This window comes from Neoarius graeffei, chromosome 7 (genome assembly GCF_027579695.1).
Source record: "Neoarius graeffei isolate fNeoGra1 chromosome 7, fNeoGra1.pri, whole genome shotgun sequence".
Taxonomy (NCBI): Eukaryota; Metazoa; Chordata; class Actinopteri; order Siluriformes; family Ariidae; genus Neoarius; species Neoarius graeffei.
The window spans coordinates 45450716-45469423 of record NC_083575.1 but is presented as its reverse complement, the minus strand read 5'-3'; the positions used below and the strand labels follow the sequence as shown (position 1 = coordinate 45469423).

The following is an 18708-nucleotide window of genomic DNA, read 5'->3' as shown; positions in this document are numbered from 1 at the left end:
CACTGGAAGGGTAGTAAAGGCGAGCATTACATTTATACTTGAACAGGCTCCTGATAAACTCGATATACTCCTGTGTGAGGCAACAACTGTTTATAATTATAAAAATGGAAACCAACTTCTCCAGATGTTCCACCGCATTTTATATAACTATAACTGGACAAAAAAGTATGATGTATTGTAATGCTATTGTAATTGTTGGCAAACAGCTATGGTGTAAGAGGAATAAAATAATTCAGGGCATGATGTTGCTGAAAACTTGTAATGGCATTCCGATTCATGCCCGTTATATTTTATTCCTTACACAGCACACAAATGGACGCAAACGGACATATGAACGATATCTTTTGCATTGTTTTTTTCCCGCAGCTTTTTGCCTGGTATGGTTTATCCTGTTTTAATGTGGCACCATATTTGAAGGGTGCACGCTGAACATAACTTTATTCCCTGAAACACTATCCTAGAGGGCGGCACGGTGGTGTAGTGGTTAGCGCTGTCGCCTCACAGCAAGAAGGTCCTGGTTCGAGCCCCGTGGCCGGCGAGGGCCTTTCTGTGTGGAGTTTGCATGTTCTCCCCGTGTCTGCGTGGGTTTCCTCCGGGTGCTCCGGTTTCCCCCACAGTCCAAAGACATGCAGGTTAGGTTAACTGGTGACTCTAAATTGACCGTAGGTGTGAATGTGAGTGTGAATGGGTGTCTGTGTCTATGTGTCAGCCCTGTGATGACCTGGCGACTTGTCCAGGGTGTACCCCGCCTTTCGCCCGTAGTCAGCTGGGATAGGCTCCAGCTTGCCTGCGACCCTGTAGAAGGATAAAGCGGCTAGAGATAATGAGATGAGATGAGACTATCCTAGAGTTCATGGGTAGTGTAAGAATATTTAAGCAGTGTCTATTCTTACCTCCCACTTGGTCTCCTCCAGACGGGGGCCTAGCTGGTTCTGCTCCCTTTCAATGGAGGCACATCTTTTCTCCAGTGTCTCTCGTTCCTGCAGCAGCTGAGAGAAATCCTCATGCAGCTTCTTCTTCTCCTGTTGGAGCTGGAAGACCTGCAGCTGCAGCACCTGTTGGGCCCGTTGTGCTTTCTGTTGCACCTGCTTCATCTTGGTTGCACAGCTCTGCCTGAGCTCCTCCATCTCCTGCTCACAACGTTTTTGTTTCTCCTCGTATACCTAAATATCCAGAAACCATTCAGACAGCATTTCAATTATACTCCAGAATCTAAGAGAGATTTATGTGTCAACTCTTTAATGATGTACTTGTAATATAAATACAGTGCCTTGAAAAAGTATTCATACCCCTTGAACTTTTTCACATTTTTCCATCTTATAACCACGAACTTAAAAGTTTTTTATTGAGATTTTATGTGATAGACCAACACAGAGTAGCACATAATTGTGAAGTGAAACGAAAATGATAAATGGTCTTCAAAATTTTAAACAAATAAAAATCTGAAACATGGGGTGTGCATTAGTATTCAGCCCCCCTGCGTCAATACTTTGTAGAGCCACCTTTTGCTGCAATTACAGCTGCAAGTCTTTTGTGGTATGTCTCTACCAGCTTTGCACATCTAGACACCGAAATTTTTGCCCATTCTTCTTTGCAAAATAGCTCAAGCTCAGCCAGATTGGATGGAGAGGGTCTGTGAACAGCAAATTTCAAGTCTTGCCACAGATGCTCAATGGGATTTAGGTCCGGATTTTGACTGGGCCATTCTAACACATGAATATTCTTTGATCTAAACCATTCCATTGTAGCTCTGGCTGTATGTTTAGGGTCATTGTCTTGCTGGAAGGTGAATCTCCTTCCAGGTCTCAAGTCTTTTGCAGCCTCCAACAGGTTTTCTTGCAGAATTGCCCTGTATTTAGCTCCATCCATCTTCCCATCAACTCTGACCAGCTTCCCTGTCCCTGCTGAAGAAAAGCATCCCCATAGCATGATGCTGCCACCACCATGTTTCACAGTGGGGATGGTGTGTGCAGGGTGATGAGCAGTGTTAGTTTTCCGCCACACACAGCGCTTTGCATTTAGGCCAAAAAGTTCAACTTTGGTCTCATCTGACCAAAGCACCTTCTTCCACATGTTTGCTGTGTCCCCTACATGGCTTCTGGCAAACTGCAAACAGGACTTCTTATGCCTGTCTTTCAACAATGGCTTTCTTCTTGCCACTCTTCCAAAAAGGCCAGATTTGTGGAGTGTACGACTTATAGTTGTCCTGTGCACAGATTCTCCCACCTGAGCTGTGGGTTTCTGCAGCTCCTCCAGAGTGATCATGGGCCTCTTGGCTGCTTCTCTGACCAGTGCTCTCCTTGCTCGCTCTGTCAATTTAGGTGGACGGCCATGTCTTGGTAGGTTTGCAGTTGTGCCATACTTTTTCCATTTTTGAATGATGGATTGAACAGTGCTTCTTGAGATGTTCAGAGCTTGGGATATTTTTTTATAACCTAACCCTGCTTTAAACTTCTCCAGAACTTTATCCCTGACCTGTCTGATGAGTTCTTTGGTCTTCATGATGCTGTTTGTTCTTCAGTGTTCTCTAACAAACCGCTGAGGCCTTCACAGAACAAGTGTATTTATGCTGAGAGTAAATTACACACAGTAGGACTCTATTAACTAATTAGATGACTTCTGAAGGCAATTAATTGCATTGGATTGTATTTAGAGGTATCAGAGTACAGGGGACTGAATACTAATGCACACCACATTTTTCAGATTTTTATTTGTTTAAAATTTTGAAGACCATTTATCATTTTCGTTTCACTTCACAATTATGTGCTACTCTGTGTTGGTCTATCACATAAAATCTCAATAAAAAACTTAAGTTCATGGTTGTAAGGTGGAAAAATGTGAAAAAGTTCAAGGGGTATGAATACTTTTTCAAGGCACTGTAAAAAGATTGTAGAATATTTATTACTGTAAACAAGCTATTAACTTGATCTCTATAGGTTGTATGCCAAGATTGTATGCTTTATCCATTATTTCCGTTATCCATAACCGCTTATCCTGTGTAGGGTTGCGGGCAAGCTGGAGCCTATCCCAGCTGACTATGGGCGAGAGGCGGGGTACACCCTGGACAAGTCGCCAGGTTATCGCAGGGCTGACACACAGAGACACACAAACAACCATTCACACTCACATTCACACCTACGGTCAATTTAGAGTCACCAGTTAACCTAACCTGCATGTCTTTGGACTGTGGGGGAAACCGGAGCACCCGGAGGAAACCCACACAGACACGGGGAGAACATGCAAACTCCACACAGAAAGGCCCCCGTTGGCCACAGGGCTCGAACCCAGAACCTTCTTGCTGTGAGGTGACAGTACTAACCACTACACCACTGTGCCGCCCACTGTATGATTTATGCTTTCTCTATTTGACCATTTGAAGTTTCAATATGTCGATCACATACCTGGCAGATGGCTGCTTCATTCTCGTCCAGGTTGTCTCGGAGCTGCTGCAGCTCCAAGTCTCTCTCTCTCAGCTTTTCCTCCAAATCACGAATAATGCTCTCATATCCCTCTGGGGGAGCAGGAGAACGCCCACATGATCCACTGTCTGAGAGTGGCTGGCCTGTGCTTTTGCTGGATGAGGAGCGGCCGCTGTCAGAGTTAGTGTGACCATGTCCTCCTGCAGGCCGTGTGGACTCTGTGCTTGTGGACAGTCCCTCGCTCTGCACCAGGCTGCAGGCTGTACTGCTGTATGTGGGCAGACTGGAGAGTGAATTGCGGCCAGAATCCGACATGCTGCAAGTCTGACTGTTGCGAGCGTTGCGGCCACCACTGTACGCATTGTGTTTCTCTGTGCACAGCATCCCTGCTCCTCCTGGAAGTAAAAGGTTGAGGCTTCCATGGCTCTCGGACAGACTGCCCCCTGGTCGTGGGGAAAGGTACTGCACTGAGTTGCGGTTCTTTGGTACTACAGGCTTGAAGGCAGTTGGTCGGATTACGACTTTCTCCATATTCTGTAATTTAAAAAAATTCAGATTAGTATGACTGCATGATCAAATATTGCTGGAGCCTTTTGCATGAAGCACACAGGGCTGACATAAAGCAATATCCTTCTTGACATGGCCCACTTGACAGCCAACATGGCACCACTCAGGGGCAGTTATTTTCAGTCATACAAAACATGGCTCCTATATACTTGAGTGGTGAGAGAGCCATATGCCAGAAATGGAGCAACAAGGTGCTGTTTCAAATGCAGATTTGAAATGGCTGCTAAAATCTCACAAAAATGTAAATGCATGGAAAAAAGTTTTCAGTTTGCTCCATCAACTGTTTATCCGTAACTAACAGAGAAAAAGTGGTGTATATCTGCATGTGCATCTTGGTAAGACTGATAGGCCAGGAAATTTCTGTTAGCGTCTTTACCAGCAAAGCAACTCTTTTTTTTTTTTTTTTCTTTAAATACACGAGCCAGGGGAGTTTATATCATACAGCTGCCATGTTGAATCTTACGCACTGCTCCATTCGTACTTTAAGCAGTGGGCTGTCTCTTCTCAAACCATCTCTGTGTGAAGTCAGCATAATCATGGTGTCAAAATCATGGAGTAATCACATTTAAACTGTTTTTAAAAAATCCTCCTAGGTAAATACACAGAACAGGGGTGAAGAAATCACTGTATGTAGTATATTGAAGGGGGGGGGGGGGGACCTGGACACGTAATCTGCTTATCACAGGCTGCCTGGGCTACTTTTTTATTCCTTTATCACAAGGATATAAATTAAATCCCTATTCAGACATGATTCAATTTTCATTTGGCCCTGGAGTCATTCCATCTTTTGCAGGTGCTCTTCTGTGACTTTATTTCTGTCCGTATCAGCCACACTGGTGTTATTCTACCTCTTCCCCTGAGAAGTTTACTCACTGTTTTTTTTTTTTTATCAATTCTATTCATTTTAATTCTGTCTGGTTAGAATGAGTATCCACTTCCACAAAATCACAAAAAGATGAGTGAATATAATTTGGATGGGCTACTGAATAAATGGATTACACTGAACCAAAGGCTAATAAATATACTGGCTTTTTGTCACAGCAGGTATTTACTAGTCAATATAAATTAGGTGCCAATTCCACACAGGTCAGTAATGGCTGCAAAAGCATAATTAAATAAAATTCTAATTTTAGCGATGATATGGATGTCCTTTTCAGAAGGGCAGATCAACAGTCTGTTCCAGTGCAGTAATTATAAAAAGGCTATAACTCACTTTCTCCAGCTTGCCTGAGACAGGGATGAGTTTGGGTGGAGGGCCTCCGATGTTGCTAGTGTTCACAGTTCCTCGATTGTCCTGTGTTTCTTCTGTGTCACTGCATGGGCTGCCCACTTTGACATGGTTATCATTCCAGTCGCCCACCACCTCATCACTGAGGTATCCATAGTTGCCATTACCAGCAGTCATGAGGGTAGTGGGTTTGTTCTTGATAGGCAAAGGAGGCTGGTTGTCAAGGAGCTCCTCCTGAGAGCTGGCCCTGCGCAGTGTGCCCTCCTGCTGCCGGAAACAGCTGGTGGCAGGCAGGGGTTTGCGAAGCCTGGCACTGAAGTCACTGACAGCGCGGCAGTGGCGTTCCTGGTAAGTGCGTCCAGAGATAAGGCTGCTGACAGAGCCCATGGTGCCTGTGGGTGGGGAGCGCGATACAGGTTGGCACTGCTGAATATCGACACTGGGTTGTGGGTGATCAGAGGGCACGGGCAATGCCTGAACCAAAGCCATGGCGACTGTGCGCCCAATGCACACACTCTGCAGAGACAGAAAGAGAGAAATTATCAAAACCAGTGCAGAAACATCTAAGTCAAGAATTAGAAATATTAATAAATACAGTATATATGAAATATGAAGTTAGAACATATAGACCTGGGGACCACTGATCTGAATGCTTTCAAAGTAAAACATGAGCTTTAAGCATTCTATAAGGTCAGCATTATCCATGGAACACCATGAATCAGCTCAATTAAATGATGGAAAAGCAGAATGAACTCTCTGACACTGGCTGTAAATTGGGTCAGAGATTTATCTGTAAAACAGTTTGTAGTAGTCATGGTTATGTGGGACGCGTTTATATTTACCATTCAGCGGTATGCTCTGAGCTGTTTTGTCATGTCCAACCCCCAAAATAATTTAAACTTACTCCCCCTAAAAGGGGCTTTTGAGGCAAACAGGCAGTTTGATCTGGAACAAATCATTTACTTCACCATCAGTCTAACAAATCTGCCCTTCCTGTATTGCAATACACAGTCATCTGTTTTATATGTTCTACAGCAAATGTAATGACAAGGGAAGAACTTTATACAAACAGCTGAAACAATCCTGAGAACCATGTGGCTATGTTCACATTACCAGGCTGAAGTGACTCAAATTTGTTTTTTTGCATTAATGTGACACAGATCTGATGTTTTCATGGCTGTGTGAACATAGAAATCTGATCTTTTCAAATGAGATTTGAGTCGCTTTCATTTTTTTTTCACCTTCTTGATCTGATCATACACAGCTACTGAACTGTTTGCCATCTTCCAGAGCAAAATGACATGCATACATTAGCTATTAGTGTGTCCATGAATTGTCTCACAAATATGACAGTTTTTGTTATTGGTGATGCAGATAGCTCGTGCAAAAACGTATCTGTTTGCATGCGCGCTGTTTTAGAGGACAGATGCGTTCACATTACAGTTAGATACAGGTCACTTGTAATTATGAACGTGAACAGTCAAGATGAGCAAATCCGATCTGAGCAAAAAAACTGGAATTGAATAATGAGGCTTGTAATGCGAATGTAGCTTCTGACTTTAGTTTCAAATAATGGCACACTAAGAGACCGGTCACTGAATACAAAATCAGAGCTGAATAAACAAGAGACACAAACTCAACGCGAGCTGGCAGTTTTTGGAGACGGTAGGTGAATCAACATTTAATGTTGATCAAAGTTTCCCTTTATGCAAGTGAGAAGCAAAGCAACAGTGCAACTATCAATAGGAGTGGAGGACTGTTCCTTCTTCAAGAAACAATAAAAGAAGCAGAGAGAGGAGAAGAGGATAGTGTCACCTATGGAGACCACAGTTCCATGTGTTTTACATGCACATGGCTCTACTAATGTTAATATCACATCCATAGTTTACGCTTTCCTAAAGCTTGATTCCTTCTGGGCTCCACGTCCCTGTTTCTGCCCATGCAGGATAAATTCATAATAATTATAAACACAAAGATTGAAGCTATATGGAATGTATGACCTTGGAGGTTGAATTTAGTTAAAAGCGGTTCATGAAAAAGTCTAAAAGGTCCCAATCTTATCTCATGTCCATCACCCACTGACCTACTGCTTGAACTTCCCAGGCTGCATTATCATGGATCATTACACTCTTCTTATACTCAACCACCATTAATTCTTGGAAACCCACACACCAAACGCACCCTCATTTCACCCGCAAGCATACATGCATCTCCAGGCCCATGCTCCTTGACCTCACACATGAAGTCTATCACCATCCCCAACCCTCCTCACAACCACGGGCGATTGCTCTAAGACAACGAGGGAGGCTCAGCCTCCTCTAAAAATGACAAACATCGAATCATAGAAATATATGTGCTCAACCCAACTACAGTGCGAAATCATTCCGTTATAACTTTCCCCAGTTCGCCTAATGTGTGCGTGAGTTTCTCCCCCTCGTGACCGCGCGATGCAGCCCAGCCTCAGTGCACTTCAATGGCATTTGGGAGCTATGCGCTTTTCAATCTCAAAATGCAAGACGGTTATTGGACAAATACTGCGAAAATGCCCGCCCACGGAGTCTCACGGACTCCCAGCCTCAGTGGACTTCAACGGCATTTGGGAGCTCTGCGCTTTTCAATCTCAAAATGCAAGACGGTTATTGGACAAATACTGCGAAAACGCCCGCCCACGGACTCCCAGCCTCACAGTGGGAGGGACATGGCAGTTTCCGCGAGGAGACTGGTGATTGGTGAAAGCAGCCGGATATTTTCTTTGATTGACAGCTCGATTCAAATATAGACAGGCAGCGGTGAATCTCAGTTCAGTCCCATGCGGAATCACGAGTGCTGTGCAGTGTTGCCAGATTGGGAAGATTTAAGTGCATTTTGGCGGGTTTTGAACATATTTTGGGCTGGAAAACGTCAGCAGTATCTGGCAACACTGGGTGGTGTATTGTAAGAGATCAGCTTACATTTCGATTTCATTCATTACATACAGTTTCTACCAGCTTTTTTAGTTTGTATATATTTTCATTGTAAATAAAGTGTAAATATAGTGTTGTCAAGTTTGCTATCTTAGTTCCAGAAATTTCGTTTGAGTGACTGAACTTGAACTTGAGGGGGCTAGTCAGCTAGCAAGAAAGCTGCGCACGGATGCCAAGCATTGCTGATTTAATTTTGGCCAAGCCATTTGCCAGTCTTCCTTTCGAGGAAAAAATTAAAATTAAAGAGCAGGGTAGACCAACGCCTCAAATTGACTTGGTGAAAAAGGTAGGGAATAATACTCGTTCCTTTCAGCTCTCCTGGTACGAGAAAGTGAATTGGCTAACAGCAAGTGACCCACATCAACAACAGTAAATAGGCTACTTTAGTAATACGTCATGGATGGACCAAAAATATAGAATCTATTTAAAACGTTTATGCTGAGTATATTATATTGGAATATATATTTTTCTGGATATGAATTGAACACCGCTACAATTTTGAAAACATTTTTAAACAAAAACACAGCCGAGAACATTTCACACTACAGACCTGGATTAAAAGTGAAGGGTTATCAAAATTGTCAGTAAAACATTTCTCAGTCAAAATAAGTAAAATATAGGGAAAGTGTCATTGAATGCTGAGGTTCCTGACAAAGAGCTGCTTTCAATAATGATCACTTTTTAAACAACATGCCACAATTTTAAAATATAAAATGTTAAAATATACCCCCCTCCCAACACCACCATCATGTATATTGGACAGTAGGCTAATGGGCCAAAAGAACCTGTTATTTCACAGTTTGTGACCCTGCCAACAATCAGCCAGATCAGAGGCAAGAGTATGGGCAAAATTGATGTGTTTTTTCTTTTTTCTTTTAAAATCTGGAAATATCATAACCGACCAGCCTCCCCTGTTTGAAAGACTACCAGCCGCCACTGCTCAAAACCCCATCTCTTTCCTGCTGTCTGACGATTACATAAAGTTATGTTTTTCCTGTCCTGTATTTGTTTTCGCCATCTTATGAGTATGAATATAATAATAATAATAAGAAGAAGAAAGTTCAATTTATATAGCGCCTTTCACAAACCCAAGGACGCTTTACACAGGAGTTACACACACCAGAAAAAAAAAAAAACACACTAGACAGAGTAGTGTGAGGTCAAGAGGAAAGTTTTCAGGTTAGCTTTGAAGGAAGAGAGAGTGGAACAGTCACGAAGCGATTGTGGTAATGAATTCCAAAGTTTAGGAGCAGCAACACTAAATGATCTGCCACCCATAGATGCCAGTTTAAAACGTGGAACAGTCAAAAGTCCAGAGACAGAAGATCTGAGGGAGCGGGAGAGACAGTACAAATGAATTAGCTCACAGAGACAGGAAAGGGTGAGACCATGAAGAGCTTTATAGGTTAGAAGCAAGATTTTGTATTTAATCCGAGAGAGAACTGGCAACCAATGCAGTTGCTGCAAAACAGGAGTGATGTGAGCAGTGCGCTTGGTGAATGTGAGGACTCTAGCTGCTGAGTTTTGGATGTACTGCAGGTGATTGAGCAATGTGGTAGGGAGACCATAAGAGAGAGAACTGCAATAGTCAAGACGAGAAAAGATAAACACACTGACCAACATTTTGGCATCAGTTTCAAAGAGAAGAGGGCGGAAATGTGCAATATTGCAGAATGCATTCTTTGTAACGAGTTTAAAATGGGGTTCAAACATAAGGGTGGAGTCAGAGAACTCCAAGGTTTTTTATAACTTGGGAAGGACTTATAGACACACCATCAACATCAGTAGTGAAATTGGAAAAGTTCAGAACCTGTCTTTTGGTACCTACTAATAGAACCTCTGTTTTGCTAGCATTAAGTGTAAGGCAGTTCTTATGCAACCATTGCTCAAGGTCAGTGATGCAAGTCCTTAGCAGCTGAACAGAGGCTATGGAAGGTGAGTGTGAGGACTCTTGCTGCTGAGTTTTGGATGTACTGCAGGCGATTGAGCAATGTGGCAGGGAGACCATAAAAGAGAGAATTGCAATAGTCAAGACGAGAAAAGATAAACACATTGACCAACATTTTGGCATCAGTTTCAAAGAGAAGAGGGCGGAAATGTGCAATATTGCGGAGGTGATGTAGATTTGAATGTCATCAGCATAGCAATGAAAGTTAAGTGTATGAAAGTTAAGGCCATGGTTGTGAATAATCTGGCCTATAGGAGAAACATATAAAAAGAAGGGGACCAAGGACAGAACCCCGAGGGACACCTTGAGCAGTGGATGATTTATGAACACCAATAGAGATTAACTGTTGCCTGTTTGCTAGATATGACTAAAACCAGGCTAAAGCTAAGCCAGTAATACCAAAAGAAGATAGTCTGGAAATAAGTATCTCATGAAGTACAGTGTCAAAGGCAGCTGTGAGGTCCAAGAGGACAAGGACATTGAGATGACCAGCATCGGTTGAGAGCAGGAGGTCATTAACAACTCTTAAGAGAGCAGATTCAGTGCTATGCAGATTGCGAAAGCCTGACTGAAAGGGTTCATAGAGATCATTATGAGCAAGGAAAGTATGAAGCTGAGAAGCTACATATGTAGAGCAATACATTCGACAAAAATGCACAAACTCCAAATGTCTTTATACACTGCTAATCAGGTTTTTGAACACCTTTAAGTTAATTTTTTTAATTAAACCTGAAGACATGCTCATTTTAAATGCACTATTATTTTAAGATCTAAATAAGAAATGGGTGAATTGTAAAATGTGTCACTATTTTAATAGAAACATTCTAACTGGAAAAAATACCAGTTAATAAAGCAAAGTTTGTGACACTGATGATGACTAAACTGTAGTAAAACAAACTAATTGACAATAACTTTTTCAAGAGAAACTGCATTATTGAGAAAACAGTATTCGTTTGGAGTAATACAGCCTACACTACAAATGTGATCCATAATTCAGATCGCTTTAGTTAACACACTATTACAATCCAGCCTATTAAACCTATCTCCATTCCCCTGGTCACTTTTAATTTTGCCACTACACTCACTAATAACCACAGAACACTGCAGTATGGTGTTTGTCACGATACCAACATTATTTTTCGCTTTGACACAAATATAGTGGTGCTTGAAAGTTTATGAACCCTTTAGAATTTTCTATATTTCTGTATAAATATGACCTAAAACATCATCAGATTTTCACACAAGTCCTAAAAGGAGATAAAGAGAACCCAGTTAAACAAATGAGACAAAAATATTATACTTGGTCATTTATTTATTGAGGACAATGATCCAATATTACATATCTGTGAATGGCAAAAGTATGTGAACCTTTAGGATTAGCAGTTAATTTGAAGGTGAAATTAGAATCAGGTGTTTTCAATCAATGGGATGACAATCAGGTGTGAGTGGGCACCCTGTTTTATTTAAAGAACAGGGATCTATCAAAGTCTGATCTTCACAACACATGTTTGTGGAAGTGTATCATGGCACGAACAAAGGAGATTTCTGAGGACCTCAGAAAAAGCGTTGTTGATGCTCATCAGGCTGGAAAAGGTTACAAAACCATCTCTAAAGAGTTTGGACTCCACCAATCCACAGTCAGACAAATTGTGCACAAAGGGAGGAAATTCAAGACCATTGTTACCCTCCCCAGGAGTGGTCGATCAACAAAGATCACTCCAAGAGCAAGGCGTGTAATAGTCGGTGAGGTCACAAAGGACCCCAGGGTAACTTCTAAGCAACTGAAGGCCTCTCTCACATTGGCTAATGTTCATGTTCATGAGTCCACCATCAGGAGAACACTGAGCAACAATTGTGTGCATGGCAGGGTTGCAAGGAGAAAGCCACTGCTCTCCAAAAAGAACATTGCTGCTCATCTGCAGTTTGCTAAAGACAACGTGGCCAAGCCAGAAGGCTATTGGAAAAATGTTTTGTGGACGGATGAGACCAAAATAGAACTTTTTGGTTTAAATGTGAAGTGTTATGTTTGGAGAAAGGAAAACACTGCATTCCAGCATAAGAACCTTATCCCATCTGTGAAACATGGTGGCGGTAGTATCATGGTTTGGGCCTGTTTTGCTGCATTTGGGCCAGGATGGCTTGCCATAATTGATGAAACAATGAATTCTGAATTATACCAGCAAATTCTAAAGGAAAATGTCAGGACATCTGTCCATGAACTGAATCTCAAGAGAAGGTGGGTCATGCAGCAAGACAATGACCCTAAGCACACAAGTCGTTCTACCAAAAATGGTTAAAGAAGAATAAAGTTAATGTTTTGGAATGGCCAAATCAAAGTCCTGACCTTAATCCAATCGAAATGTTGTGGAAGGACCTGAACCGAGCAGTTCATGTGAGGAAACCCACCAACATCCCAGAGTTGAAGCTGTTCTGTACGGAGGAATGGGCTAAAATTCCTCCAAGTCGGTGTGCAGGACTGATCAACAGTTACCGGAAACATTTAGTTGCAGTTATTGCTGCACCAGATACTGAAAGCAAAGGTTCACATACTTTTGCCACTCACAGATATGTAATATTGGATCATTTTCTTCAATAAATAAATAACCAAGTATAATATTTTTGTCTCATTTGTTTAACTGGGTTCTCTTTACGTACTTTTAGGACTTGTGTGAAAATCTGATGATGTTTTAGGTCATATTTATGCAGAAATATAGAAAATTCTAAAGGGTTCATAAACTTTCAAGCACCACTGTATCAGGTTTAGTACCATGATTCTCAAAACCAAACTTTGGCCAAAACATACACACAAACTGAAGACACTGAATTTTGAGTGTTCAGACTGTTAGTGCGAAATTATAATTTCCTCCTTGTTATAAATACAAAACTCTTTATAGGTTAAACAGAACAAATACATAATAAACTATGGTTTCACTTCATATGTTCTGAAGTCACGTGTCAGAGCTGCATTGGCCTGACCAACTGGGTCTCAGTGGGCAAGTTCAAGTTATCCCAAAAACATGCAGTTATAATCCCATAGTTTATGACCAAAAACTGTACCATTATGAAGATAAAAATTTGTACGAGAAATGGCATTTAAGGGTGCAGAGAGCATAGGAATATAAATCACACCACATGCAGTGTTCATGTACTGTTAAACAGCATAATTTTATAATTTAAAAGTTTAGTGTTTTCGACTTATTTTACTCCTTTAACATAAGGACAAAAAAATTAGACGATTGTCCACGTTTATAATAGCAATTGCAAGAAGCAAATAAGGTGTTCACAAGCTTCATAAATCGCCACACAAGAACAGCAGTTAACACTTTTTTCATATTATTTTTGTTGTATCTGTTTACTGCCTGTAGATCAACATGTTGAGAAGAAATATTCAAAATCTCATTCTTTAAGCTCGTCTTTTCCAAGGTGCAGGAGTGAAATTTGTTGTCCTTGCAAAAGCATGAGCAATTTTATTTGCCTAAAAGCAGAATACAAGGACAGATTAGTTTTTGCCTATTTGAAGTATTATAGAATGCAACTGTTTACCATGCTGCAGTATTGAAATTATATATATATATATATATATAGATAGATATAGATATATAGAGGGCGGCACGGTGGTGTAGTGGTTAGCGCTGTCGCCTCACAGCAAGAAGGTCCTGGGTTCGAGCCCCGGGGCCGGTGAGGGCCTTTCTGTGTGGAGTTTGCATGTTCTCGCCGTGTCCGCGTGGGTTTCCTCCGGGTGCTTCGGTTTCCCCCACAGTCCAAAGACATGCAGGTTAGGTTAACTGGTGACTCTAAATTGACCGTAGGTGTGAATGTGAGTGTGAATGGTTGTCTGTGTCTATGTGTCAGCCCTGTGATGACCTGGCGACTTGTCCAGGGTGTACCCCGCCTTTCGCCCGTAGTCAGCTGGGATAGGCTCCAGCTTGCCTGCGACCCTGTAGAAGGATAAAGCGGCTAGAGATAATGAGATGAGATATATATATATATATATAAAGCTTTTGAGACCTTGTGCATCAAAGTGTACCTTCGAAACCTACTGCAATATTACTGCTGTTCCCTGTTCTAGCACATTCTGTGCTTGAGCATTCTTGCCCCCTTATCCACTCTCAACACCCCCTACCCAAACAGTCTCACTCTGAGCCTAGAATAATAAGATTAGTGGATCCACAAAGCCTGACTCCTCGCACTGCTTTTTCCTGAATTGACCTCAGGCTCCTGCTTCGGTTACTGATACTCCCATCAAAACATTCTGCTCTATCACTCTATTGGATCCACCTTAATATGAAACCACCTCAAATCAAATTAAAGAGACCCATTTCCAACAGGAAAAGCATCAACTTTTCAATCAAACAGAACAAATTAGCAGTACAGTCCGTAACCCAAAACCAGAGCCATCCATAATCTGGTTGAATACTTAAGTCTCGCATCACCCATGAAAGTAGGAAGAGTACTCTGGATGTTGTGGGATGGTGACATAATTTTCCAAATTACACTAGTAAGAACAGTAAGTGCCTCTACATTATGTTTCTACGTTATGCCTCTGTTCAGTAATCTTGGTACCATCGCAAAAAGGGTGACCAAGTCTGCAAGGGTACTTACTGATGGTATGGGTTATCTGTTACGATCCTATACTGTACCATACCTTCTGGTGATAAGTGCTCGAAAAGTGCTATTAGATAGGCATTGCAATATTAGCATAGGTGATCGTATGGGGCCGAGTAAAATTAAGGATTAATTTCACGAGTGATATTGATCCTTAATTTTATGAGGAACCATATGATTACTTGTTTATAATATACAGGGCCAAATTCATACTTCGGAAGCCATTCAAGTTCACAACATTTGTCATTCATGTTTTCTGAACCAATCAGGGCGCAAGACTATCTTGCACGTTTGAATCAGTTTCTAAAGCGTCTTTCATCATGACACGGCGACACGACACGAGGATTTTGAAAGTGGTTTACAAAATTTTATTGGAACTTCTTTACAAAAGCCTGCATTACTTTAAGAGAGTCTGGTTCGTAGTTTTCCCCATTTTCTTTCCTCACTTCTGCATAAAACTGCGATAGCACCTTGTCTGACTCACAGCATTCATATGCCACTAGAGAGTCGTTTATTTGTCTTTCTGCGGCCCATTTCTTAAACACGGAAAGCCAGAAATTCATACTTTTTTTGGTATTTATTTTCGCTTGCAGCTTTCAATTGGTTTATCATTTCTTCGTCAAATATAGCGAAACACGGCATTGCTGAGTCAGTAGAGTCAGCCATTTTGACAAAATTTGCTAATTTTTGTAACCGTAACCAAGCAACGAACTAGCCAATAGCATTTCAGAAGCACGGCCGTGTGTTAAGGAAAAAAAAGCCCTCCTTGATTGACCAATCAGAATTGAGTAATTTGGCCCTATGTATCATAATTGCACCCAATAGTCTCTCGTTAGCCAAACAAAACAGGCCAATTAAAATCATCCAGTATGCATTTTTTTTTAAATCTCTGGTGTTACAACAGGGAGGTTGCTGAAGGGAGCCTTTGCAGGTGTTTCTAATCAAATCTACAGTGCTAGCCAGAGCTGTCCACGGAAATATTGTTAGGATAAAGTCTTAATAGCTGCAGCGCTGCCGGAAAGGATTAGCTGCGAGGCTTGACTCTCCCAGGAACCATTCAGCTTTGCAGTGGTAGCTGGGAGAGAATGTGTGGAAAAGTCGAGGCTGAGCATGGAACACTGCAGAAGTCCAGATCTTGGTGCTAAAATCCCCACAGCCTTAATCCCATTGGACACAGACACTTCTGCTGAGCCAGGTGTTTGATGTGTATTCAGATCCTGATCAAAGCTGGAAACGTTGGCTATGACAGCGTACTGTCCCATACCACCGTTTGCTCTCTAAACAGGAGGCTTGAGACCTTGTTTCTTCATAGTGGTGCATGGTGACAACTATATCTAGCAGTTTCCTATCTCTCCTAAATGACACGAACGAAAGCACATTCTGAAAACTATGACACTGAGGATTGGTATGTAATGCTGCTTTTCCACTACCAACGCGGCTGAGTCGGGCTGAGCCGTGCCGTGCTGAGTCGAGCTGAGCGGGGCTGTTGGAGTTGCATTTCGACTACAACCGCGCTGAACCGTGCTGGCTGGAAGTGGGTGGACACATTGGGTGGAGTTAGCGAAAGTGGGTGGACGTCAGGTGATGTCGTTAGGCGGCGCAAACAGTGACATCAGTGATCTTTTAAGCGGTAGTCTCACAACCCGGAGAGTAAACAATAAACATGGAGGACATGGAGTCGTTAGTGTTGCTGGTCTTGGTGCTGTGGCTTGTTGTCACCGACAACGCCAACAGATACTGGCAAGAGCGTATAGATGAGGCGAGGCGCATAAGGCTTCAGAAATTCTCGTAATTCGTAATTCTCCTTCTTCCGGGTTTACGGTGTTTACAGATCCCAGCGTGCTCGCGGGGCGTGTGAGGACACTCCTCCTCACCAATCAGTGCACAGGGGAGTGTCTGCTCACACCCCTAGCCTCACTCAGCTCGGTTTGGCTCGCTTCAGCCCCACTCCAAAACCGTGCGAGTTTTGGGGGCTGAGCAGGGCTGAAGCGAGCTGAGTCGTGCTGTTCTTAGATAGTCGAAACGCGAGCCGTGTCGGGCTGAAGTGAGCTGAAGCAGGGTAGTGGAAAAGGGCCATAAGTAGCTCAGGAATACCATCACAAATAAATGATGCTTAATTTGATTTGAATGAATCAGATGTTCAGTGTTACAATCACAAAAACATACAGGTGTGGAAATGCTAGAAGTACTATCTACATTTACTTATATGTTAACACTGTGTATGCTTGCTATATAACAGAGTTACTTTTAATTGTTCATTAAACTGGGATCAATAACTAAACAGATCAGCTATAATTTGACCCTTCGATCTCCTCCTAGCACACCAGTCGGTCACTCTTTTTTTTTTAAATTTACTGTTCCTCAGAGTCTAAACCTAGGAAGTTTTTCCATTGCAGTTTTGTCCAAAATAGAAGCAATTTAAAAAAAAAGTTGACAGAACAATTGTGAATGGTCTTTGTTTCCACTGAATGATGTTACGCTATTAAAGCTGGGTTTTCTCTTCACGATAGTCATTCCAATTAAACATGTTGACGGATCTCCATGATCTGATGTGTTGGCATGGTCGTTTTTGTTGATTGCATTCCTCTTCATGTCATGTTATGTGACTTAAAGGTGAAAAAAAGTGTGTCAATGTATTTTCTTGTGAACTATTGCTTTGTTGTATCGCCTGAAAACCGCCTCATTGTGTATTTGAATTTTTTCAAAATTCATGCGTTTCCATTATTTAGTTTTAGTTCACAATTTCAAACTGCACATTAAGCAGGTTAATAGAAACCCGCCTTTTGAGTCCCTCTGTCTGCCTTCTGACTGCCTGTCTACAGATGATGCTTTCCCATTCTTATAACCTTCTTCAATAATTCCCTTCTTTTCATTTGTTTCTTCGTTCCGTTATTTGGAAATCTTCTTTCACACCTGGCTGCCTATTTCCTGCTAGCCATGTCCTTCTTCTGACTTTCCCACTTCCTATTCCTGTACCATGCTATTTTTAGGCTATTTGATTCTTCACCACAAACATACACACTCCTTCCTGCTTTCCTCTTGCTCACTTTATCGTCTTACAGTACTCCATTCTCTGAATTTCTGCCCTTTACACTCCCCACTGCTGTAACAAGCAGGTGCTTGGTATAAATCAGTGACAGGAAGGGATATGAATCTGTAATTACAGTCCCATGCACACCTCTACATTACACTAACCCCTCCAGAGAGCTCTTACTGGACATCCAGAACTGTGCCTCTCAGCTGAGGCTTCCTGCCAGCTGCTCCTCTATTGTCTCCCTCCATCAGATAGCGCTGCTATCTAAGGACAGTCTTGGAAAGATACACCAACAATCTTTGGTTTATGCACACAAAGTCCCACGCAGAGAAAAACAAAACTACAGCAAATTTCTTTGCATGACTCTAAGCATGTAGTCTCATGTCTGTAGGATAAAACACTGCTAGTGTTCTCAACAAGAGGCTATATAAAGCACAGAACAATACTGCTTAGTATGCAGAAGGAAATGTGTGCAGTAAACACAACTGAGTTTTACTATATTTGCTCATATACACTATATGACCAAAATTATGTGGACACCTCAGAATCACACCCCTATGTGCTTCTTGACCATACCATTCCATATTTAGTCCCCCTTTGCTATTGTAACAGCCTCCACTCTTCTGGGAAGGCTTTCCACTAGCTTTTGAAGCATGGATGTGGGGATTTGCTCATTCAGCCACAAGAGCATTTGTGAGTAGGGTTGTGCGATATGTACAGCACCAGTCAAAAGTTTGGACACACCTTCTCATTCGGTGGTTTTTCTTTATTTTTATTAATTACAAGACACTTCATGTCTTAAAGGAACAGTCCACCATACTTCCATAATGAAATATGCTCTTATCTGAATTGAGACGAGCTGCTCCGTACCTCTCCGAGCTTTGTGCGACCTCCCAGTCAGTCAGACGCAGTAAGACGCGCTGTCACTCCTGTTAGCAATGTAG

At 42.0% G+C, this 18708-nt stretch overlaps 1 protein-coding gene across 2 annotated transcripts in view; it reads right to left on the bottom strand.

Annotated features, from left to right (window-relative positions):
- Positions 1-18708, bottom strand: part of lzts2a (leucine zipper, putative tumor suppressor 2a) — a 133446-nt gene that overhangs the window by 2078 nt on the left and 112660 nt on the right. For both annotated transcript variants that reach the window (XM_060925757.1, XM_060925756.1), the window contains 3 exons: positions 5200-5730; positions 3402-3953; positions 894-1163 (listed from right to left, as the gene is read on the bottom strand). In XM_060925757.1, coding sequence (XP_060781740.1) covers positions 894-1163; positions 3402-3953; positions 5200-5703 — 1326 coding nt within the window. In that variant the 5' untranslated portion in view covers positions 5704-5730. The remainder of the gene's footprint in view (positions 1-893; positions 1164-3401; positions 3954-5199; positions 5731-18708) is intronic.